Source organism: Anastrepha ludens, chromosome X (genome assembly GCF_028408465.1).
Source record: "Anastrepha ludens isolate Willacy chromosome X, idAnaLude1.1, whole genome shotgun sequence".
Classification (NCBI taxonomy): Eukaryota; Metazoa; Arthropoda; class Insecta; order Diptera; family Tephritidae; genus Anastrepha; species Anastrepha ludens.
The window spans coordinates 25859441-25885038 of NC_071503.1; the positions used below are offsets into that span (position 1 = coordinate 25859441).

At 39.6% G+C, this 25598-nt stretch overlaps 1 protein-coding gene across 1 annotated transcript in view; it reads right to left on the reverse strand.

Annotated features, from left to right (window-relative positions):
* Nucleotides 1–25598, reverse strand: part of LOC128869262 (tau-tubulin kinase homolog Asator-like) — a 59734-nt gene extending 34136 nt beyond the window's left edge. The window contains exons 1-6 of the mRNA XM_054111800.1: nt 25214–25598; nt 24404–24607; nt 24279–24347; nt 23697–24161; nt 20836–21127; nt 18626–19137 (exon numbers count right to left, since the gene is read on the reverse strand). Of these exons, the coding sequence (XP_053967775.1) occupies nt 18626–19137; nt 20836–21127; nt 23697–24161; nt 24279–24347; nt 24404–24607; nt 25214–25555 (1884 nt within the window). The 5' untranslated portion in view covers nt 25556–25598. The remainder of the gene's footprint in view (nt 1–18625; nt 19138–20835; nt 21128–23696; nt 24162–24278; nt 24348–24403; nt 24608–25213) is intronic.

A 25598-nucleotide genomic window follows, 5' to 3' on the forward strand; every position in this document is an offset into this window, starting at 1 on the left:
ATTAATCGCATAGGGAAACCTTGGCCGGGGGCCCGCCTTGATGTGGTCCGCCGAGAAGACATTCCCAACCGGCCAAGATCTAGAGCCTGGATACCAGACTTCCATTCTGATCCAGAGGAAGTCCTGGATCTAATAAAGCTAGGCAACCCCGAACTACCTACCAGCGACTGGAAGGTAGCAAAGATTGGCGAAGTGGACGGCAAGAGGAGACTGGCCGTTATAATCCTCAATGAGGAATCTTTGGACCCGCTTGCCAACAGGAAATGGAAGATCAATTACGGCTTCCAAACGCTGACTCTCCATGTCTACAGACAGGACGTAGCTAGCAAGAGCACCTCCGCAGAAAATATAACTTCATCTGCGGAAGCGAACGAGGTTGTCACAGACAACGATGAGATGGCTTCCAACTCCGGCATGGTAGGCGAACTCTTCGAAAGGGTTACCTTAGAGGACATGGAGGGGGAATACTCCGATCTCTCTGCTATGGAGGATGAGGAGTCTCTCCCCCCTATATCCGATGAAGAGAACGCAGACCAAACCGTGGTTGGCTGCCCTTCAATCACCTACAATAGCGATGGTAAAGATTGTACAAATCAATCTTCACCACAGTAAGGCGGCCTCAGCCGCACTCATCCTCCGTCTCGCAGAAAGAGAAGAGGATATCGTGCTCATCCAAGAACCATGGGTCGTAAAAGATCGGGTTTGCGGTTTGAGCAGCAGAGAGTACAAATTGGTTTATGTCACTGACAAAGGTAAACCCAGGTCGTGCATACTAGCAAAGAAATGTATTAATGTATATTGACTAATACAATTTAGCGATGCGGATAACGTAATCACGGCAGTGGAGTCCTGCGGAAGGACGATATGGCTTGCCTCATCTTATATGGCACACGACGCGGAGCAACCACCTCCATCACAACTCAAAAGAGACGCAGTTCACTAAGCATCGAGATGTGGCACCCCATTCATATTGGGAGCAGATGCTAATGCACATCATCATGTCTGGGGCAGTTCAGACACAAACGCACGTGGTGAGTACATCTTTGAATTCATTATGTGTAACAATCTTTATATTGGTAACATAGGTGATACCCCTACTTTTGTAACAACTACGTGAAGTGAAGTTCTAGACATCACGTGTGTCAATGAACGAGGGTCCCAAATTTTAAAGGATTGGAGAGTGTCTACAGACAACTCCTTCTCAGATCATAGGTACTTAACGTACACCATTTCATTGCCAACTAAACAGTTGAAGCCGGTTATAAACCGGAGACGCACAAACTGGGGGATGTTTGAAACCACGTTATCCACCAATCTCCCTGCAGCGACATACACAATTAACTCCGAGCCACAGCTCGACTCAGTGGTTGATGAGCTGACTTCAGCATTTCAACAAGCTGCGAAAGCAGCATGTCCTCAGAGAACAAGAAGAGGAAAACCGAAACCTCCATGGTGGTCCACTGATATAGCAAACCTCAGAAGGGAATGCAGAACTATGTATAACGAAGCGAGGAGAACGAACTCGTGGGACAGATACAAAGAATGCCAGCGTAGATTTAAGTATGCCATAAGGGCAGCAAAAACGACGTCTTGGAGAGACTTCTGTCAAAAGATAGAAAGCGTTTCGGAGACCAGTAGACTCCGGAAAGTAGTATCAACAAGTCCCAGTAACCCTAGCTACCTCATAAAAGAGAATGGCAACTGGACAACCAGCAGTGAAGAAACACTAGAATTACTAATGCAGACGCACTTTCCAGGTTGTCTCTGCAACGAAGACAGTAGAACCCACCCTATAGTTCACTACGAGAATCCCCCAACAGATTTCATAACGGAGGACAACATAAAATTTGCCATTGGCAGCTTCAAACCTTACAAATCACCGGGACCTGATGGAATCATTCCCGCTGATTTGCAACACACAAAAGATATGATTGCACCTATACTCGCCTTAATTTTTGAGGCAGCGAGACGTCTTAACTATATCCCCAAGAAATGGGCAGAAGTAAAAGTGGTATTCATTCCTAAAGGAGGGAAAACCACACATACGAAACCGAAGGACTTCAGGCCAATTAGCCTATCATCCTTTTTGTTAAAATCTTTAGAGCGGTTGTTAGATGTGCATATCAAAGGAAGGATTAGCGACAAACTATCACCTTCCCAACATGCATACAGCAAAGGCAAATCAGTGGAAACAGCGCTCCATGAGCTAGTTCACACAGTCGAGAAATCACTTAACTACAAAGAATTCAGACATCGAGGGTGCTTTCAATAACATATATCCGGAAACAATTACCACTTCGCTAACGGAAATGGGAGTAAGCAATGCAATAGTCTCATTTATAGAACGAATGCTAACTGGGCGAACGATAAACGCAAATTTGGGTGACACATTTGTTAAAAAATTTCCGATCAGGGGTATACCCCAAGGTGGGGTAATTTCTCCACTTCTGTGGAACCTAACTGTCAACAATCTTCTACAAGAACTGGAAAAAATTAGAGGTAAAATAATATCATATGCCGATGATATTGTAATAGCAATCTCGGGGAAACACCTTCCAACATTATGTGACCTCCAACAAAGATCTCTCAACAGACTATCACTTTGGTGTAAAAGTCGAGGACTAGAGGTAAATCCGGAAAAAACGGATCTGATACTTTTTAGTGGGAAACACAAAACACCTACTCTTCAACAAATATTCCTAGGAGGGAAACCACTTAGAGTAATAGAAAGGACAAAATATCTAGGACTTATACTAGATAGGAAGCTAAATTGGGGGCTTACAGTCGCAGATAGAGCACGAAAAGCTATGACCGCAATGTACTCCTGCGGAAGGCTTATTGGGAAGAAATGGGGATTGGAACCCAGAATGATACATTGGCTCTACACAGCAGTGGTTAGGCCAATTCTCTACTACGGTATAGTAATATGGTGGGATGCCCTTCAGAAGGGTGTGAACATCAAGAAGCTTGACAAGGTGCAAAGATTAGCATCTGTTCTGATAACCGGTGCCATGTCAACCACACCATCGAAAGCATTATATGCGACACTAAACTTCCTTCCGGTAGATCTGCAGGCAATATATAACGCACGCAGTGCGGCAATAAGGCTGAGCACTCTAAACAAGTGGTCAAACACGGATTATGGCCACGGTAAAATCCTGGCTGGCACTTTGGGGATTCCCAGGCTGGAGGACTATGCACTCCCGCCTATACTTGCCATTACATCGTTTACATGTTTACACAGATGGCTCAAAGCTCGAGGGCAGGGTGGGCGGAGGTGTATATTCTGAACATCTGGGGATCTCCTTCAGTTTTCGGCTCCCCGACTACTGTAGTGTCTTTCAGGCTGAACTGATGGCAATAATAAAAGCCGCGACACTGATACAGTGTGATGCGATATCGGGAAATGATATCTACATTTTCACTGATAGCCAAGCGGCGATAAAATCCCTCACAAAACAGTCAACAACCTCCAAGGTAGCCATGAAATGTCGCACATCTCTTAACGAGATGGCTGAGTCATTTCACCTAAAGGTGACATGGGTTCCTGGCCATCGTGACATTGAGGGTAACTGTAGAGCCGATGAACTAGCAAGACTCGGCACTAAATTGTCTGACGAGCACATGATAAACATTGATCTCAGTCATAACGGGGCACTGCCTAATAGGCAGACACGCCCAAAGGATGGGTGTGCAAACACATGACTTCTATAGAAGTTGTCTAGATGAGGACGAGGAAGAGACAATCTCGCACCTACTGTGCCACTGCCCTGCTCTATCCAGACGCAGGTTTACTATTCTGGGTAGACAATTTTTTAATGAGCTAGAAGACCTCAGTACTATAGAAATCAGAGATATTTTAAAATTTTTGAAAAAGACAAACTGGTTTTAGGAGAGATAGGGACAAGCTCCCCACGCGGCATCACAATGGGCTATGAGCCTGAGTGTGTCCCACAGGACAACCGCTTCAACCTAACCTAACCTAATACTGCAGTTAGTGAATAGTTAATGAATTTTTATGGGTTTTGTGTAAAATTATCAAATAGTTAAATAATTTTTGTTTGTTAATTTTTTTATGCATATGTATGCTAGCATTAACCTCCCTCAACATAATTCTTTATTTTCGTGTTTTTCTTCACATCTTTATAAATATTTTATAATTATAATTTTTTTTTCTTAAATGAAATCGGAATCGAGTTAAAAGAAAAAAAAAGATTTTTTTTATAACAAATTTTTTTTTCATGAGAAAAAATTGAGTATTCTAAATTAATACCGCACATTTGTAGAGACTGTCCTTGCGCTTTATTAATTGTCATAGCGAAGGCAAGGCGAATAGGGAACTGCAATCGTTTGAAATCGAATGGTAAATCCGTCGGAATCAGTGGAATTCTGGGTATCAAAACGTCTTCTCCTTGGTACTTCCCTTTCAAAATTGTTGCTTCGATAACGTTACCCATTAGCTTCTTCACAGCGAGTCTGGTACCGTTGCAAAGTCGTGGCACATTAATGTTGCGCAGCATAATAATCGGTGCTCCAATTTTTAATCGTAAATTATGAGGTGGTAGACCTGGCAAATCGAGTGAGTTTAAGAATTCAGTTGGATAATTTACGACATCATCTTGATCAGTAATAGTGTCCATTGACTTATACGCAACTATGTCACCAGGTATTTGATCTAAAATAGCTGAATTTATATCATTGACGTCCTTATTTTTCCCAGCTAAAATTGCTCTTTCGCTGAGCCAATCATGGTTTTTGTAATGTTGAACTATGTTTGGAAATACACTCTGTGTCAATGCCTCTTTCGACTGTGCAAAAGTGCAAAAATTGTTAGGCAATGTTATCATTCCTGTTGGATCGACAGACATTTGGCCATTTCCGATTTTCAGTAATTGGTGTGAAAATTCAGCTGCTGACGGATCGTTCTGTAGTTGAACACGTACGTTTGTAGCAAGTGTAAGCGTGTTTACATGTCTCCATAAATACGATGATTTTAAGCATGCATTGATTTCATCTGCAGCCGTAGATTTTGGGATCACATGTAATGTTTGCCTGAAGTCTCCAGCCAATAAAATCATGGCACCTCCAAAGACTGTTTGGCTTCCTCGTATATCTTTCAAAGTTCTATCAAGTGCTTCCAATGGTTTCTTGTGTGCCATAGTACACTCGTCCCATACGATGAGCTTACATACTTTAAGAACTTTTGCCATTCCAGATGTTATCGAAATATTACATGTTGGTGTTTCATTTACCTGCATATTCAAAGGCAACCTTAATGCAGAATGTGCTGTGCGACCGCCTTCCAGTAATGTAGCCGCAATTCCGGAAGAAGCGAGTGCGAATGCAACGTTATTATCTGATCGAATTGTTGCTAATAGTAATGAAATCAAAAAGGTCTTTCCTGTTCCCCCAGGAGCATTCAAGAAAAACAATCCACCAGTTCCATGGCTAACATTATTCATGATTGTATCATAAACATGTTGCTGTTGGTCATTCAATTTCGTTAAATATGATGTTACAAATGTGTTTAGTTCATTACAATCATAATGGTATTCACTCCAGTTCTTGATTGAACATATCATGCACTGGACGATTTGCTGCTGGCATGCCCAATTGTACTAACGATTTGTTTGACATCGACAAACAAATGTCGTTAATCCTTATCAATGCTTCATTGTAAATTTCCAAAGTGAATTCCAACTCATAATTTGCAGTAGCTCGACGCATTTGGTTTAAAATATCGTCTGCCATATAATCTTTGAAATTATTCCATAATTCCAATGGATTAGATGGGGAGCACATTGCAATTATTATCGAAAATAATGTTCGTATTTGATGTGGACTGGCTATTACAGCTGAAACGGCAAGCGTATCTTCCCAATGCTTATCATCCTCCAACAAATTTAATTGTTGACATGCTTCACGATATGTAGCGCACAATTCACCATTAATTGTTCTTAAAGCTTGGAATGATGTTGGGCCACGAACATTAACTAACAACAATCGCAAGTAAAAACACTCAGCATTATTTGGATGAACTGTATAAATGCGTCCTAATGCATCTGTTGAGAACACATTAGGATGACCTTGAACTGGTTTACCTTGTTTTCGCCTTTGAAATGTTATCCTGGATTTATCCCATGTGAAATATTGTGGCACTTCTGCATATAGCAATGTTCTTGCAAAATTGTCCGATTGACATAAATGAAAAAAGGCAGTCAAAGTTGTAATCGGTGCACTTGTTGCTCTAAGCGCTGCATTTTCAGGAGTAAAATAAACGCGTTGGCCATTTTCAAGGTGAACCGCTAAATGAACGACTGTTGGATGTCTTTCGTGGATTGGGAATGAAAAAATTCGCCATATCGCTTCGTTACTGCTTATATAACGCCCCATTTGATATTTTTTAATCTCGTCGTTGTCATTTTGGACTGCACCGAATACAGCCATATCGCTTCCTTTATTTACATATTTGCAAATGTATTTAATTGATTTAACGGAATTACAGTATTCCACGTTAATATGCGCTTTGAATGTTTTGGACAACAATGGACAATATGGAACAATCCAACGATTGTCAACTTCAACATTTTGATTTCTCATCTTAATTATCGTTGATTTACCATTGGCATCAGTTGATCGACGACGATATGCCGGATATCCATCGTCACCTGTGACCGTATCCGAAATTAATGCTCGTGGGTATCGCTTCGAACATTTTCCATCAATCATGCACGCAGATTGTATCATATTTTTTGTGACGACTTCGAACAAATCTGGATCAATCATTTGATCCGGTATTTCAGCTGATATCACACTATCAATTTGATCCGGTGTAATTTTATCAACCAACCAAATCAAAATGTGTGCGTGCGGTAATCCCCGCTTTTGCCATTCAACGGAATACATATAACAACGCACCTCTCCAAACACTCTATGTTTGACAATAAAGTCCATAAGTGATTTTAGTTTTTGTTTGAAAATACGTGCAGTTAGGTCGTGTCGATCAATTGGGGATTGGCCAGGAAATAAATGGTCTTTGATTTCACTCCATTGCGGATTGCATGTAAAAGTAATAAACAGATCCGGCCGTCCATAAGCGCGAACATACGCCATGGCATCCTGCGCATATTCATGCATGTGTCGCGGGCTACCAGTATATGTTGCTGGTAATATGATCATTCTACCGATGTCATTCACATTTCCATCGTTATTCACTGCATCCCGTAAGTGAATGTATTCCTCGGACCGTAACTTAGTCTGGTTGAATTTGATATAGTTTAAGCGCTCGGTCTCAATTTTTGCATACATATCCACGACAAATTGGTGGAACAATCTTCTGCATTTCAGAATGTGAGATTCTTCATTTTCACGAATCATTAATCGATATGAATAATAATTCATAGCGCTAACTTTTTTATTCGTTTCTGCGCCTGAATTAAAAACAAATCACCTTTGTGAGATTATTATTATCATATGTGAATTTTTTTTTCAGTTACCTGTAGCTGGGTTTATCATTTTTATATTGAAATGATAGCCATCTTCGCCTTCCCAAAATAATATTGGATATTGTAAAGCATCGTAGCAGCGATGCGTTTCAGACACACGTGTTAGCTCGTTTGTTCTACGATGAAGCACAATATCACGCTTTTGAAAATCTTGGCCAACAATTACAATTGCAACATCGTCGATAGTGGGAGCATTGAATCGTCTAGAGTGCTCGCCTACAGGTACTTTGTCTAGACGAATCACAATTTTATGGTTGTCTGATGGCATTCGATCCATCGCTGTTTTGAACAATCGAACCAATAAATTATGTGCATGGAAAAATTCTGTCAGTTCTCCAACTATTGCTCGTCGAGCATTAGTGGCAATTGTACAGCGTCGATCAATTTCATCTTCGGTATTACCAATAAAATAAATTTGTAAAAACTCATAATTGGCATCCGCGAATGGTAATAAAGATCCGACTTGATGGAAAATTTGTCCTTGAATCTGTGTGGAAGAATTTGCAAAATTGTAAATTTCACAAACTTCCGTATTATAAAGACAAATTACCTTGAATGTTGGCATGAAATTATCTGTGATTATTTTCGGAGCACCAAACGATGTCATTTGAAAACAGGAATTATACGTTTGAATTTTGTCCAAAAAATGCCTTGATAATGGCGTTGTTCCCGATACAAATGAACGTAATGGTTCAGGGGGAAGTTTTAATTCCGGTAGTTTAATTTTTCCACCGGAACAACAAAGACCATCGGTTTCATTTTGAAATTTCAGTGCCTTACAATGTTTGCAAACATTAGTCATGGTTCCAATTACAACAGAATTGTGCAAACTATAGTCATACAAATGATTATATGCAAACGCTGCTCTGTTGAGATTTTGTACAATTGACCTCTGTCTCCTAATACGCTGATTCATGTTCGTATTTTGTTGACCTTGCACTGCACGATTTCTTCTCATTCTTTCACGATCATTATTATTACGTGTTTCCCGTTTTTCATTCGAATGAGCTGAACGTGATCTGTCCATACGTTGTCTACTTTGCTCATTATGCTGACTTCGTTGCTCTGCAGTCTCTTCATTTCTCCTTGCAGCATGATTACGTGTATTGCGCGATTTACGGCCAAGATCAGATCGTTTCGGCATTTTTAAAAATCGTCGAAAACCACACTTTCAAAATGTTCACCTGTTCGCAATAAGCAACACTAAAAAGCATCAATAAATACTATAATACGAAAATATTGAATAGTCCATTAATGTAATCTCACAAAGCAACAGCGAAGATAATTCACAGCAAATATGTATGTATTGTTGTCGATGCACACACTAATAAATTTTTGTTCAACGTGAATTCAATTCAACCTAAATGAAATGTCTTCTTTGTTAATAGTTGAAAATGAAATGTTTTGAAAAACTATAATATTTTTTTTCTAATATATTTTTGTACACATAAAATGAATGTCGATTCGAAACTTACTATAATCTAAGAATCGAGCAAGTTTTGTTTTGTACAATATTTTGATTTTTTCTTTTTTTTATATGAAGAAAATATTTAAAAGAAATTTTTTTTTGCTAAAAACCTTCCCCTAGTGGATCCCTATAATATGAAAAAAGAACGAATAAAATTGGCCTCGTATCGGCCCAAAAAAATGCGTACAAACGAACATCATTTCATTTTTATATATATAGATATATAGATTATAGAAAATGTTGAGGTAGGCCAGTTTTAGTTAGTTAATACGCACCCACAAAATAATGTTAGTACACCATTGTTTTAAATATACTTATATTCTAGTTTTGAATACGTGAATTGTTATGCTCTGTTAGTGTTAATAAATATTGTAATGAAAATGATTCACTAGATTTGGTCTGCTTTTGGAAGAAATGTAGACGATCTAATGGGGCTTTATTTACATCTACAAAGTCAAGGTAGGGTAGGTATAGAGCAGCCACCCGACATACGCATGCGCTGCCAGGCTTAAGGATTCCTAGGCTTTTTAGGACTGTAGGTGGAAATTATGTATGTTGGGCAGTTTTTAATTTTCTACGTGTGCAATTTATTTAGTTTATCTTGTGAGGCGATACTTGGTTCTGATGCTGCGTTTTCGAACCCACATACTGAAGGTCAGGGACACAAGCGAGTGCACATGGCGCAGTGGCAGAGCATCATCAGAAGCAAGCCTACCATGTTCTTATAGGATTCGGCAGTAGAAGCTTGTAGTTTTATTTGCTCACTGTTTATAAATTTTAGATGGTAGGAGCCAGGAGCAGTTTTTGCTAACAGCTTCATCAACGGTGAAATATTGTTAACTTTGTCAATAAATATTGATGGGGGCTGTTAATAAATTTTAGATCGTAGGAGCCAAGAGCAGTTTCTGCTAAGAGCTTCATCAGCGGTGAAATATTGTTAACTTTGTCAATAAATATTGATAGGGGCTTGGGGGTGTTTTCGGGAAGTTAAGCTCTTCTTCAGGAACTTCCAAAGGAGAAAATCTGTTTTCGGAGGGTTCAGCGTTACCGAGCCAGTATTGGCTTGCTTTTATGGGAGGCTTTAAGCTAAAGGGCTTTCGCGAAGTCTTTTTTTAGTTCGACGATTTTCCAATCGTTACCCGGTGGATTCTTGCTGGTCGATGGTTGAGGGGAGAGGTCCTGTTGCTTATAAAGCAAATACAGTTCTTGCTGTAGCTGCTGAATTTGCTCCTATACGCTTGGTTTTACATTATTTTGGGCTATTTCAGAATTTGGGATGATCCATGTTTTTGGGAGAGGTGTTGAGCTCGCCCATTGTTGCTTCTATTGTGAAATTTGTTGTTGTTGTAATATTTGTTGCAAATGAGTATTTTTAGGGGGGTGCTTATTTTTTGTTGTTGTAATAGGTTCTGAAATTATTGTTGTTTTTGGTTTACACCGGCCCAATCAGGAGGGAGGGGCCAATCGGCATTTTTTTTTTGAGCTGTAAACTATCCTTTGGCAACCCTAACCAAATAATTTTCAGCATAAAAGTATGCAACATTTTTTTTAAATTTCTGTGCGTTCAGCTAGGTGTGAGTTTCCTTTTCTTATTTTTATTTTTTTCAAAATTTCATAAGATTTTTTGCGTGACAACCGGCCACTGATAGAGCCAACTTGTATTATTTACTATAAGAAATAATTAATAAAATACCAATTAGAGAGCACCGTATTGCAGGTTTTCGTTTCAGATCAAATTATTCTAATGAATGATTCGGTGGTGTAAACTGAACCACTTTCCTTTGATTGCTCTCTCAATAAAAGCCAGTCCATTCTCCTTCGTTTTGGGTATTTTCTTTGATAAACTATCATACTTACGGTTAATAGATTTTGCGCACAAATAGCGAACGGCACATAAAACCTTGCAACCATAAATTTATTTTTCTATTATTCCGCACAATTAATTATAAGAATAAAATATTAATTCGTTTCCATCAGACCTAAACAAACTTTAACTATATTCGAAAGCGCAAGTTCGTAATTCACTAACGCCACGATTGCTATTCGTCTCAAATGAAGCATTGACATTTGTTTGTTTCTATTTAAAACTAGCTATTAACCGGCGCGTGGCTGCCACAGAAAAACTAATTTTACTGAAAGAGTCATTTTTATTAGTTATAAAATATTGGGTTTGGGAATAAATTTCCGCCCTCGTAAAAGAGGTGTCGCTGCTGATATTATTTTTGTGTTCGCTCCAGTAATATACTGGTGATTTGAAGGTGTATTTGTGAGGTCTCAATCGTTCAAGAAAGAACGCGCAATTTTAGTTTGTTAGTGACGTTATACGGTACACGTTTTTCGAGCTGGCGACACAGATATAGCCGGTTTTACAAAACCGATTTTGATACAATAAAATTTAAATGACGTTGAAGTGATATCGTTATCGTGTGAACGAAGATAATTTGGGAATAACATTTTTTAGTATTTTTTCGGACCTTTAAAGTCAAAAAAGGTCAACGGTTTCTCATCTTTGAATGTACAATTTGCTAAATCAACCAATACTTGGCATATTTCGTCCAGAAGGAAACCACTCAGGCTGGGATTTCAGCCCAAACGTCGGTGGGAGGTGAGGCTAAAACCCTGTCGCCAGCGGCCAAACTTCTACAGTAACGGGAGCAGATTACAGTGGTCGCAGTGCTACTGCCAAACATACAAAAACCGCTCTTCATCGTGGAGGTGTCATCCAAGACGACTCGGACTACGAAAGCGTTGGGAGCGTTAACACTGCTGAAGAACAAGCTCTTCTACGCTCTACGGCAGGGTCCAAAGAAGCTGTCTCGCAAGAGCAGGCCGATGATCAAGCCAGATAAGGAGAAATTTAAGGTCAAAACGGGATATAAAGCTGCAGTTAAAGTTTGGGACCGATTTGGCAGCAATTCCAACCTGACGAAGCAGGAGGAGAAACGGTTGGCTTGTGCTAGAGGAAATCAAAAATGGCCGGGCATTCTACGCAACAAAACCACAATTTGCTGCCTCCGATCCGAAGTATGCGAACCGGATCGAGGAAGAACTAGCAATGAAAAGACAGCGCTCTGCATAAAGCGAAGCCTCAGTATCTTCGATAAAGCTGAAGTATAAAGACGAGATGGCAAAGCCGAAAAATCTCGATAGAGAAAAACAGACAAGGTCAAAAGCAGCGGCAGCAGCCAGTGAAAATGCCAACAAATACTTGATAGTGGCACTCATTGACTGCAGTAACATGCTCGTGCGTATGTCGCAGGAACGATGGAAGGTGGTGGAGATGAAGCTACTGGAAACCCTGTTCGCAAAAATGGGCGCAGAGCCTAATGCACCCATGTCAGCATTTGATGGAGTAGGGTGGTTTAGCGCTCATATGAATCAAGGAAATAGTAAAAATGCTTCATGGCCTGCAGGAGGGGGCATCGCTTAACATTGCTGACCGCAGCTGCATTCCTTCAGTACCAAAAGCAAAGGTGCTTATCCCGCGCGTGGTAAAGCCGGAGGATGCGTTGGAAAAGGATCTCGGTTGAGCTGGAGAAAGTATCCGACCCCGCGAAGGTACCGGAACTAAATGTTGAAGGTCCTTGAAATAAACCTCTACAGAAGGAAAAACGCTTCGGCCGAGCTCCTTATCAACATAGAGGGAGTCGGCTACGATGTGGCTCTAGTCCAGGAACCACGGATAGCATCGAGGAGTGGTCTGACAGTGGTAGGAATCCTCTAAAAGACCTAATCAGTACACAGGGTGTACTGACACTATAGATCTCGAACCAATAAGAGGTATTATGTATGACATCCCTGCAAATTTAATTACGACCAACAAAATAGAATGGGCAACACAATGTTTTGACCCATTTAAATCTTCAGGGCTAGATGGAATTTTCCCAGCAATACTCCAAAAGGTAAGCCATCTTGTGGTACTATGGTTAAGAACGATATTCATAGGATGTTTGGAGTTTAACTATGTTGCTGTTTTGAGGTGAGAAGAGAGGGTTGTGTTTATTCCGAATGCACGAGAAAATACCCCTCTATACTCGGAATAATACTACCCATTAGTTTAACTTCATTTCCCCTGAAAACCTTAGAGAAAATTGTACACGCTTACACTAGAGACACAATTGCGCCGAGCAAATTATCCAAGGCCCAACACGCTTACACAAAAGACAGATCTACTGAGACTGCACTTCACTCGCTCGTACAGAATATAAAACAGGTATTAGAATATACAGAGTATACTCTAGGGGTATTTTCTAGATATTTCGGAAGCTTTTAACAATGTGACGAAAGATGCTATTTTAGACAATATAGAGTCACTTAATGTTCAACCCGCTATTTGTATATGGATAAATCAGTTACTAGCCTGCAGGAAGATAAGAGCAGAATGGAACGATACAAGTCTTACCAAACGATCTAGCAGTGGACATCTCGCGCAGGTCTAGAGATAAACGAATGTAAGCACCTAGTTTCCATCAGCGACTGTCTTATAGTAAGCGGTTGTTGGTCCAGAATGAGCGCACATGCATGGGCTTGGTGAAACAGACAAAAATCCAGGCGCAACGTATTCATAGTGGACGGCTTTCTGGTCAGCGTCTGCTCCCCATGTAAGGGCGGCTGTTTCCATGTTAACATACTACGATGACGGCAAAGATCATGATCACAGGCTGACAACTGAAGTATTCGGCTACTTCAGTAAGCGAGAGTGATATCTCGCCGAGATTAAAAATCGGCTAATGCTTCAAATCCTTTGGCAAAGCCTCAGGATACGTTCGACATCAATCGCCACTACAAGGTGCCGCATCAACCCTTGCGTATCCTCCCTGCTTTGTACAGATAACCACGGTGCTTATTAGGTGACTGCACATTACGGAGGAAGATAGCGGTCCGGAAGGGGGACCAAAAGAATACAAATATGATGACGACAACAACAACACCAACATTAACAGGAGCGACAACAAGAAAAATAACCTGAGAGGGTTATCTACAATCAATTCGCAGGGAACGCGCTCCCTCGATCACCCGACAAAACGCCAAAAGCCATCTATGCCACTAGCACCACAGCAACCCAGCACGGAGCGAATAAAGCAGCAGCGCTAGCAAGCTCCCTGGGTGTCGAGATTGACACACTCTTGGAGTTCTGGAAGGACAGATCACGCAATTAAAAATACGAAGGCGATTATAATACTGGAGCAAAATGGCAGCGGGTCGGTTGTAAGCGAACACAAGGCTACCCAGACCATCAGTAATGAGGCAGTGAAATTACCAAAGGGCACACCTCCCCGGACAAGGCAGGCCAAGAACACGGTAGGCAGCAAAGGGACCACTCCCCAGTCGGCGGAAAGACCAAGGGCGCGTATTGACAAGAAGAGGCAATATTCGGCCCTAAGTCTACCAGAACCCAAGAAAAGGTGTCCTTCCCCAAAAGAACCCTAACAGACGAGCGGAGTGGATACTTGTCGAGAGCAAAAAAGGCAAGCGAAAGACGACCATACGTCCCAAGGCAGACGCGATTGTCATTACCGGAAACGAAAAGGGCAAATCGTACGCAGAAATCTTGCGATCCATTAAGTCCAGGGAAGCGCTGAAGTTGTTGAGGAAGCCGGTAAAAAAGATCCGCAGAACAGGCACGGGCGAGCTACTACTTGAGTTGAAAAGGCAAACGGGGAACAGCACTTGTGTATTTTAGACAGCAGTGGCAGGAGTGCTGAGAGAAACAGCGACTGTGGTAGCAAAAACGCATATGGTAACCGTTCAATGCAAAGATCTTGACGAGGTAACCACCAAAGCTGAGATAGGCAACGCGCTGCATACACAGTGTGGTTTAAGCAGGCCGGAGCAATCTGCGATTCGCAGTATGAGGGCGGCCTACAATGCCCCCACACAGCATTCGTCAGCGGAGGATGCTAAAAAGGCACTGGGTGTGCAGAGAACTAAGATCGGGTGTGTTTCCTGTCGTCAGCGTGAAATCTCTGAGGATACGGTCATATGGCCACATGATGCACTTTGTAGAAAGTGTGGGGAAGCTGGTCACATGGCTGCGATCTGCGCTAATAAAATGAAGTGAAAACATGACTCAGAAAAAGGTGGCCCGAGCTTAACAAGGATTCACTTGGATAATATCCAGCTGCTATGCTCCTCCTAGCCTGAGCGTAACCGAGTTTGAGCGCCTGATGGCGGCAGAGGTATGTACATACGAAAAGGACAAAGGCAGATGAATCATTGTTGTTAGCTTTGCCTATAGGGAAATCGCACGACAAAGTGGTCTCTAAGCGATGTATATAGGTATAGTGGCCATCACGCCATCCTCCTAAGCATTGACGACCAGAATTGGCCCCGATCAGAGACGTTTCAGAAGGCCCAACAACGGGGATGGAGGAAACAGAAGTTTGATGAATCCGTTTTAGTATGGTATGGGACGAAGCAAAGATTGCTCAAACTACAGCTAAACTTATGGCAGTCTAAATGATCGCTGAGTTGATAATGGCGAATGATGCATTAATGCCCAGAAGATACTGCAGAACCAAGAAGGAGCCTGCATATTGGTGGAATAAAGACAAAGCGGCAGCTAGAGTCAAATGTCTGAAATTGCGGGGAAAGGTATAGAGAACAGCGGTAAAGGAAAGCAAACGAAAATGCTTCAAAAACCTACGCGATAGCGCGGAGGAGGACCCCTGATTAAACCATACAGGACAGTGATGAAGACGGTCAAAGGACCCTGGGCACTACAAATAACATGACCTATGCTCATGAAAGCTGTACTCAATACACCATTCCCTGCTCAAGAGGAACTGGTGTGTGAGAATACTCTCAATCACGGAAGACGTAGTAAGCACAGTGAGACGCATTCAGGACAATAAAGCCTCGGGATTGGATGGGATACCAAACATTGCCCTCAAAACAGCAGCCAAAATGAGATCTGACGTGTTTGCTGCGCAATCTTAACACTAGATAAAAAAAATGCGTTTAACTCAGCGAACTGGGCACAAATAATGGGTGCTTTCTCAGAATTTAACATCCCTTGTTACTTACTGCGAATTAAAACGTCAGTTATTTTCCTTAGTAACCACTTCTGTTATAATGTATAAAAAAGGGATAAACGCGGAAAGACGGACATGATACTTTTCTCTAGGAAGTATAAGATTCCGTCGTGGAACATTCCGATAGGCAACAACGAAATACATCTCAAAGTTTATGCGAAGTACCTTGGAGTAATACTGGACAGTAAGTTGATGTGGAAGCACAATGTTGAAGAAATGGCGAAAAAGGTGTCTATCGCCCTCACTGATGCATTGGTGCTACACGACAATAGCCAGATCGTGCTGTATGGAGCCCTGGTATGGTGGACTGCAACAAGAAAATTGACATATTTAATGCCATTGGAAAGGATTCAGAGACTCCCTGCATAACAGAAGCAATGAAAACCACTCCTACGGTGGTACTAGAAATGATACTTAGCACACCACCTATTGACCTTATGACGGAAAATGTTGGAGCAAAATCCGCGGTAGGGTTAGGGACTGCTGGAATATTTACTTACAGAACCTTCGGACATAGCTCAATAGGAAATAGGAGTACAGATTTCACAAACTACATGACTCCGCACTTTAATTGGGAGAGAAGGTTTCATACTACAATTGAAGGGGAAGGATGGCACAAAGGCATGAAGCCTGGCCGTAGGACTTTTCATATTTACACAGAAATTCTAAACGGAGTGGAAGTGGGTACTTACTATTGAAAACTAGGGATTAGGCAGCGAAAGTTTTTGTTGTTTGAAAAGCCGAGGAGCCAGCTTACACAAAAACTCAAAATAACTCAATAATTAGAATTTACTTAATAGTCATAGTCAAAGAGCGATAAAAGCAATAAACTTATATTGTATTAAGTCCAAAAATGTTCCACCGAGCAGAAAACCCATAGAAAGGCTAGTCGCACACAGAAGACTGCACATCTATTGGGTACGAGGTCACAAAAGGCATCGTAAGTGCTGTACCTTTTGAATAAGAGAACGACATACAAAACCACTAAATATATGATAATATATATCGAAATGGACGACTGCAGGCAAAAGCAAGCGGATGTTAGGTGGACTAATCTTTCCACATGCAAAACTGCAAAAAATATGTGTAGAACTAATGACAAAAAACTGACTCCATTCGTACTTTCACGAATAGACTGCAGAACTATCATAGGTATGCTGACAGGTCATAATCGATTGGCTGTACATGCGTACAAGTTAGGGGTTGCTAGCAACGACAAATGCAGGAAGCACAGAGAGATATAGAGGACACTCTCAAAAAATCCTCCTGCGCTGCTTAGGTTTGCTTGACATCTACTTTACATCTGAATAAAGGTCAGTCTCCATCTGGTATCGCTAGGGGCCAAAAGGTCTATGCATGGCTTAATGACAGCCGGGTTAACCTTACCTAACCTTGCATTCTTCCTCTAGTATTGCTGGGTCACCTCTGCAATCCGTTGAAGAAATTAAAGGCTTAGACGTTATTTTCGATTCTTAGTTGAACCTAATTAGCCACGTTAACCACGCCTTAAGACGGTTCGTTCCTCCGACAGTCGGTTCTACGTTACCGGAACGACTGTCACTCCAGCAGTACTCCCAGTACATGTATGGGAAATGTTTTTGCTGCTACAATAACAATAACGGTCATATTCGATGCTAGCATTCGTACACCGAAATTTTTCTGAGTTTACTACCCCACACACTCTAAAAACATTGTACAATATTATGACCGAGATTAGAGTATGCCGCTGTTATTTGGTGACCGAAATAGGTCTCTCTAACCTACAGTTTTAAGAGAGAGTTCAGACAGCTTTCTGCGATCCGATCCTTAAACTTTTTTTAACCTTAACCATCGTACCGCTCTCGATGTTTATTGATTGACTTAAAAACACTTGACAGCAGACGATCTATTTTGTCGTACTTATTTATTATTCGTATCATTATTGGATTTATTGATTGTTCTTCCCTTTTAAGTAAAATTCAATTTTATATTCCTAATAAGAATACTGTCGAAGTGTCTTTTTAAACCTTTAAAATTGGCTTCTCGAGAACCAAGTACGGGGTGAATGCTCCGATTTCTTGGCAATGGCAAACCTCCGAGTGTATTTCTGCCATGAAAAAGCTCTTTTTGACTTCACTACATCGTATGAATTAAAGGTATTGCTGAGCTTTCATTTAGAGTTCTTTCACAAACATGCACCCGTAATCAACTACTTAGCCAGTTTTGGCTACTGTTTTTTTTTTTTTATACATAGTCCAGTTTGCAACAAATTCCATACAATTCATTACTGGACGAACAAATTTCGTTACTGAATATAGACCATATCTTGGTTTAGTTTCCGTTTTTATATTATTGATTTTGAATATCAAAAGACAAAACTAAATCAGAATAAAAATTTTCGTTTCCTAAGTTAATGATTATCCAGTTTGCCAAACACGTACCACATTATTTTCTTCACAGAGTTTAATAACATGTTAAATTACTGCTTACTCGTGCTGGACTCTAGCCAATATAAGTGTGCAAATATATTTTTTCATTGATAAACCAAACACGCACACCTCTGATTAAAACCTTAAAATTTTATTCCAGAGTATCAAAAGAATCTTAAGTTATTATAAAGATCTATTGATAAGTATTACCTGTGGTTCTTGTTTCCATTCATTATCTGTGGTTTCCTCGGAATCATCAAACTGACTTTTCCACTGAGATGCCAATGTGAGTGCTCCTCCGCCTTTAGTAACTTGTTGCAACGCCGAGACATTCTCGTCGTCTATCAATGCGAATTGAGTCATAGAATGGTCGCCAAATCCATTATTACCTCGTGTCGTTCCACCACTACTGAATCGATGAGTTGATCCACCTGAGCCAAAAGAAGGTCGCAAATTCGTTGAGGTTACTGATCGCCGATTTGAAGGTGGGACACTTATAGTTTGCTGTTGTGGTAATGCGCCAGTTGATCCCAAATGAAGCATACGCGGACTGCCAAGAATATGCTGTTGCATGTCCGCGACACCGCCTTTGGACGCACCTGTAGTTGCGTGGAAAGAAAAAGGTGTTGCATCATGGTCCTGTGGAGAACCCATTTCTGTTAATATAAGACCTCCGCTACCAATGACAAGATCGTACACACTTGCTGTTGCTATAGGGGGTACTTTAAAATAAAATAAGATATATAGAAAAGGCAAAACATAAAACGACAAAATTCAATATAGAATGACCTCTATTGGAATTTTTCCGTTGGCCGTATTGATATAAAAATAATTGCGGAGATATGAAATATTTACATTTGAAGACAAGAAACAGTTACAATTATCAGTTGTATTAAGATTTTGCATGTTATAAATACATTTTCATTTCTGGAATTCGTCATACCAAGCTACTCAAGTTATAGGCAAACCTTCAAGTATATCTGCATATGCTTCTCACAAAAACATTGCTGCTCAGAAGTAAAAACTGGCCAAAACTTGTCAAACTTAAATTCGACACATATTTATAACTATAATAATTTAGCTCGGCATGAGGTTCTGCGGCTTCCCACATTCACTTCCCCTTCCTAAATCAGTGTGTACATTTTACTAAGTTTCACACTGTTTTACTCTAGCATGCCGAAACAGCTAACTTAACCTTTGTGTAAGCCGAGTTCGCTTAACCCGCAATGTTAAAATGTTTAGTTTTTAGAATTTTATGCCGTGAGATGCGATGGAATATTTATCCAATCTATTAAGGAAAAACTAAAATATGTGTATTAATATTAAATTTACATACTATAAATCAGCAGTAAACTTGTAATAACTCAAGGGTTTTTAAATAAGAGGTGTTATTTTGATATTCAAAGAAAAATGCTATTTTTTAATGTAAATGATCGAATGTTTATTTCATTATAAAGAGGAAGGTATGCCCACCATGACCACGCTTACAGGACAATATCCTTTTCATGAAATTTTCCATAACCGAATTGCACAGTGGCTGCCCTACGTCCTGGATCACCTCACGAATTCCATCTTTGAGGTCTTCAATTGACACTGGGTTTTTTTCGTAGACCTTCTCTTTCACTTGGCCTCAAAAAAAAGTCACAAGGTGTTAAATCACAAGATCTCGGTGGCCACTTGTGATCACCTCTTCGAGAGATTACATGGTCCTGAAACTTTTCCGTTAAAGATCAATGGTTTCGTTGCTTGTGTGGCACGTAGCGCCGTCTTGTTGAAAATAAACGTTGTCCAGATCAATACCAACCAATTCGGCCATAAAAAATCGTTAATCATCTCTCCTGTTTAATACCTAACACCTGTTATTTGAAAACCCTTTATTAACAAAACAATCCAAATTCCTTTCAAGAAATTGAAAGCAATATCTTGACACTAACCTCCGTAGAGAGTACAAAGATGAAGCCATCCGCAAACTGCTTCTTTGTTCTTGGCGAATTTGAAAGAAGAAGTGTCATCAGCGCAGAGAATAAACAAACATTTGTGTGGTAAGTTACTTGTTTGTGAATCAATTAGTGAACATGGCGATTTCTACATTAAATAAAATAATAAAAATGAAGTGTCGCGTTTCAAATTCTGAAAACACGAATGATAACAAAGCCACGAAATGTATTTTTCCTTGCTTTGCACTTGTTTTTGTTGTTATTCTTATTTGGGTTTTATTTTATTTCTGTACTGACGCCCCGGCATTGGAATGGTGCAATCTTGTATTCTATCATTTTACTTAAAAGCGAATAATTATACAAACAAGGTATCATGCTCGGCTAGTTCTAACATTGGTGAGAATATGTTTTCTTCCGCAAAATATTTTATATATCAATGCAATCAAAAAGAAAAAAAAACTAAAACGAGCATATAACGCATACCTTTGATGAGTGGTTCAGTTGCATTCATATTCTTATTTAAGTTAGATATTTCTTCGCTTTTGGCCCCTTCTAGACTTGACGCAGTTTGAAGTTTTTTTGGTGAGCTACATCCTCTTGATGAATCTTTAACACCACATTTTAAACCGGCTTCAATGTCAGTAGTCATCTGATAATTATGCTGCTCATCTGCTACAGTTGTAGAAAGAACCAGATGTACATCATCTTTGTACAAACACGCTTTTAACGACGTTGAATTCGCTCCAACCTCTTCTTCACAACCAACAATTTCAGCCTTTGAGCGAAATTAAATTAATATCGTTAATTAGTTATTTCCACACCAATAAATATATAATATGTACACAAAATTATAGCTAGAACGATTTACAATGACATGAGTATTCTTTTCGGCAGTTTCTTGCAACTGATCAACTGCACAAAAGCAATCACAGTACTCGTCAAATGCTATATCCCGCTGAACCATACGGCTGTAAAAGTATCGAAGATAAACTGGGCGTGTTATTTATAAGACAAACCAATATGACATATGAATTAACACTGACTGTTCACTTCATAAAGGGCAATCGCTTGGTTGGTGTTGAATTAACTGCCAGAGACAGAGAGTGGAATCAATCACAAGTGTGACAGCAATCTGAATTAGTCCATTTTGCTTCTTCAGAACGAATCCACACGACTGTACGGATGCTTTGTCACGAATGCCATTTTGCTATTATCGGGGGCTATCGCTCTTAGAAAAAACTGTTTATATAATTTGATGATTCACATTAGTAATGGACTTCGGACTCAAGCAAGCCCACTCGTATATGACGAGAGCCATTATTAACTGGATATTTTAGTTGATTAAATTATTTTCTATCTAGAACAGTGCTGTCCAGAACGAAAAATGTGAGTGTATAAGTGAGAACGAGAGAATGGGAGCAGCCCAGTAGGAAATTTAAACCAAAATAAATAAATATTGGATTGGAGTAGAAAATTTGGAACGTTATGTAACCTCTTATATATATTTGGGTTTGTAAATCTATATTATAATAAAATCTTTAATATGAATACTTTCGTGGCAGCTTCTTAATAAAAGTACATTCGATAAATAACTTGATGTTAAACTGTGACGCTGCTTGGAGCAAATGAACTTTAAGTCCGAAAAATTTTTCTCACAAAAATATGTTGTATTGGATATAATGATTCTTCTAAATTTTTCCAGAATTCAATATTATCTCCGTGTGGTGGAACGTTTTCGCTTTGCAAGATGATTAGCTCGGACTGAATTGCAAATTCATACTTACTTATATCGCATTTGAAGGGGTTTTCAAAGATGTCAAGAAATGGTTGAAAACAAACAAAATCCTGAAATCTCTCTTCAAAATTGTTAAACAATTGTTCGAGAATCGCAATATGATCACTCGGCTTAACACCCTCATGTTTCGTAATAATAAGCGAAGTTTTCGGAAAATGGGCATAATCGCCAAGTTCCCTTAAAAGCAAAAATAGTTCTGTTTGGAATTGATGCACATTTTTCACAGCATCGTTTATTCCTGTTTCTTTTCCTTAAAGCTTTAAATGGAGTTTGCTAAAAAAAAAGGAGACATCAGCCAAGGAGACGTTTGCCCCATCCGTGCATACTCCTACAAATTTGTTTGCATCGAAAACTGAAAAAACTTTTTCGTTTACTACGTCGAACAAGATCTTTCCTGTAACATTCCCACAGAATGTTTCAAGAGAAAACATTGTTTCAGTTATTTCATAATTTACGTTAACTGTCCGAACACATATTGCCAGTAGACATAAATCATTAATATCGGTGGTTTCGTCCAAGCACAGAGAAAAAAATTGGCAATCATTAATTTTTTCCTTCACTGCAGATTGAATGTGTATTCCCAGTTCATCAATCCGTCGGGCTACTGTTTGGCGGGATATGGGTATATTTTTAACTAGCTCTGTATCAAGATTCATGTTTTGAAAAATTTTTAAACAAATGTTTTTAACAAAAACACCATCTATAAAAGGCCGGCCTTGTTTAGCAATATATAAGCTGATCATGGAAGATAGCTCAGCTTTCATTTTTATATTTGATTGCTTAACAACTTCCTCGTTTTCTACTTTAGCCAACCACCCTTTGAATTTTTCCAAAAAGTCAAACTTTTTTTCGTCATATAATCCCTGACTAGCTTTTTTTCTAAAATTTGTATATTTTTGTGGGAGGAATCAAAATGCCTTTTGATATTACATCTATAGCCTCCTTTGAACGACTTGTTACATAAAAGGCATTGCAAGTCACAGGGCATTGTATTGCATACACTAAGCGTCGCGGACAAACTTGGTGTTTATTCGTTACTGGTTTGGTAACGACTGAACGATGGAGAGTAAGAATACGTGTGATAAATTGATCTATGGGATGGACAGCACTGATCTAGAATCAACATCGACTGACAGTCATGTTCATTCGTTTGAAAAAACACCGCAAGGCAATAACAACCTCTTCACATACCCACACAAACTACAGCTGAAACATGCTGCGATGCCAGACCGAACCATTAGATGGCATCGTCGATACTAATTAAAAACATAACCGATAGAACTAAGGTTTTGTAAAATTATATACGACAAAAACGTGAAAGAAGAGTTTGTATATTTTTCAGTGTTAACGCAGTACAAGAAACTGTAGTATTTGGCTATGTTAATTTCGTTGCTGATTTTTACCAGTTTACATACAATTTCGCATTGTTTTGTACTACCATAGAATTGTGTAGTTGGGTATTTTACTCTACTCTACTCTATTTTACCTTTGAATTTCATACTCTGTTGCAAGTGTACTAAGTATTAGGAATGAATGATTTTGTACATACGTGAATAGGCGAAGAATAATTTTGATTTTCCGCTGATGTGAATGAAGCTTTAGGTACATGTTGAGCGTGCAAATTGCCTTGAATATGCTGATTGTACTGCTTTTGGTGTTGATGCTGTTTAAGTGTCTGCATCTGTGGTGTAGAGCTCACTACCGAGACATCGCCGCGATTAGAGGGTGTTACGGCTGATGATGTTTTCATTGCACCTGTGGCAAAAGCAACACTTTGTGCAGTCGAGGGGATTGAAGGTGATTGGGAAATAACTAGGTGCTGAGACGGCAACTTTGTTTGGTTTTTCAGATCTGGCGGCTGTTCGATTATTTTGACAGCGCGAGCATTACCGGAAGCTGTAATTGCTGTTGGGTTTACAGGGTTTGCCTTATGAGCGCTGTTTTGATTGCATGAGCTCATATTGTGCAAAAGACCATCTACATGAGGAGGAGTTGCGTTGCAGTTTTTATCGACCTAACATTAAATAAAAATAACACACTGTGCTTCAAAGGCAATTTTGAACGGTTTTCATTTCTATTCTAAGAAGTCAAATCATTTAAAAATATATATTCCAAAGATTAATTCTCATACCTTTTCCTTAATATTTACCGGTTCTGTTGAGACCATTAGTGCTGTATCAATGTCGTTACGGCGCCGTATCTGAAATCATGAGTGAAAATTTGTGTAATGGTCTTATTAAATAAAAACAAACTTACATATTCAGTCCCACTAGCGTTGGATGCAGCAATTGTCATCTGTGTGATATTCCCGTGTATGAACTCGTTTTTAACCTGCATTTGCACAGTATTGGTATTTTGACTCGTAGTTGCATTAACTGCATCGATTTTTTCCCAATCATATGGATCAGACTCCTTGACACCTCGCCGTTTCATACAGCGCTCAAATAATCCGATCAACATCTATATACGAAAATTACAAAAATTATTTGAAATTTTCAGTTGGTCATAATAATCGCCAAATCAAACAATCAATGCATTGGACATTATTGGATAAATTTAAGATGACTTATTCACTATTCAATGTCCGTGTGCAACGTCGATAAACCCACAGCCGATATTTCGGAAATAACTTTACGCAAAGGCCTGCTCATACTATATCTAATTGAGTTTTTTAAATTGGTTTCTGTAAAAGTTATTTTATGTCCCTATTGGAAACCCCTGCAACTATTCTTCAGTCAGCCCATCCACAACTCAAATAAAACTGTAGATATCCCACTAATATTCTACTTTAGACATAAGATAGGTTCCTATTTAAAACAGGCTTAATCAGGAAATAACTAAAAATGGTAGAAATGTTACATCTACGAAACTAACCAACTAACTAACCATTAAGAAGATAAGTCCCAAAGACGAGTTCCTTTTGGTTTCTCAACTATTCTTAAACCCGACAACACTTAACCTCATATTTTTAAGGGTAAAATAGTCTAATTCCTCATGTAATAATGATACGAACGTACCAGAAATTTTAAGGAAACGTTTATAAATTTAATGTAAAGATATACTTACAGCATAGTCTGGCCGATCGGCATAAGTAAGCGATTGTATATGTTCCAAAAATTGCTTTAAATCAGATGGCAGGTGCTTGAGTAAAATTCTGTGATCGTATTTTTCTTTTGTTAATCCTACTTGCTCTTTATCTTTAATTTTGCGCCACGGCAACTGACCATTCACGAATTCGACCAACATATAAAATAGAGACCACAAGTCATCATGGCGGCCCATTTCACGATTGCGATGAGCGTTTATCGATGCGTATCGAACAGTACCTCGGAATCCAGCTGCGGCACGGGGGCAACGTACCTCACCTGTTCCTGTGGTATACTGCCGTGCAAGACCAAAATCTAACATATAAACCCTACGACAATTATATGGCAAGCGTCCAATTGAAAAG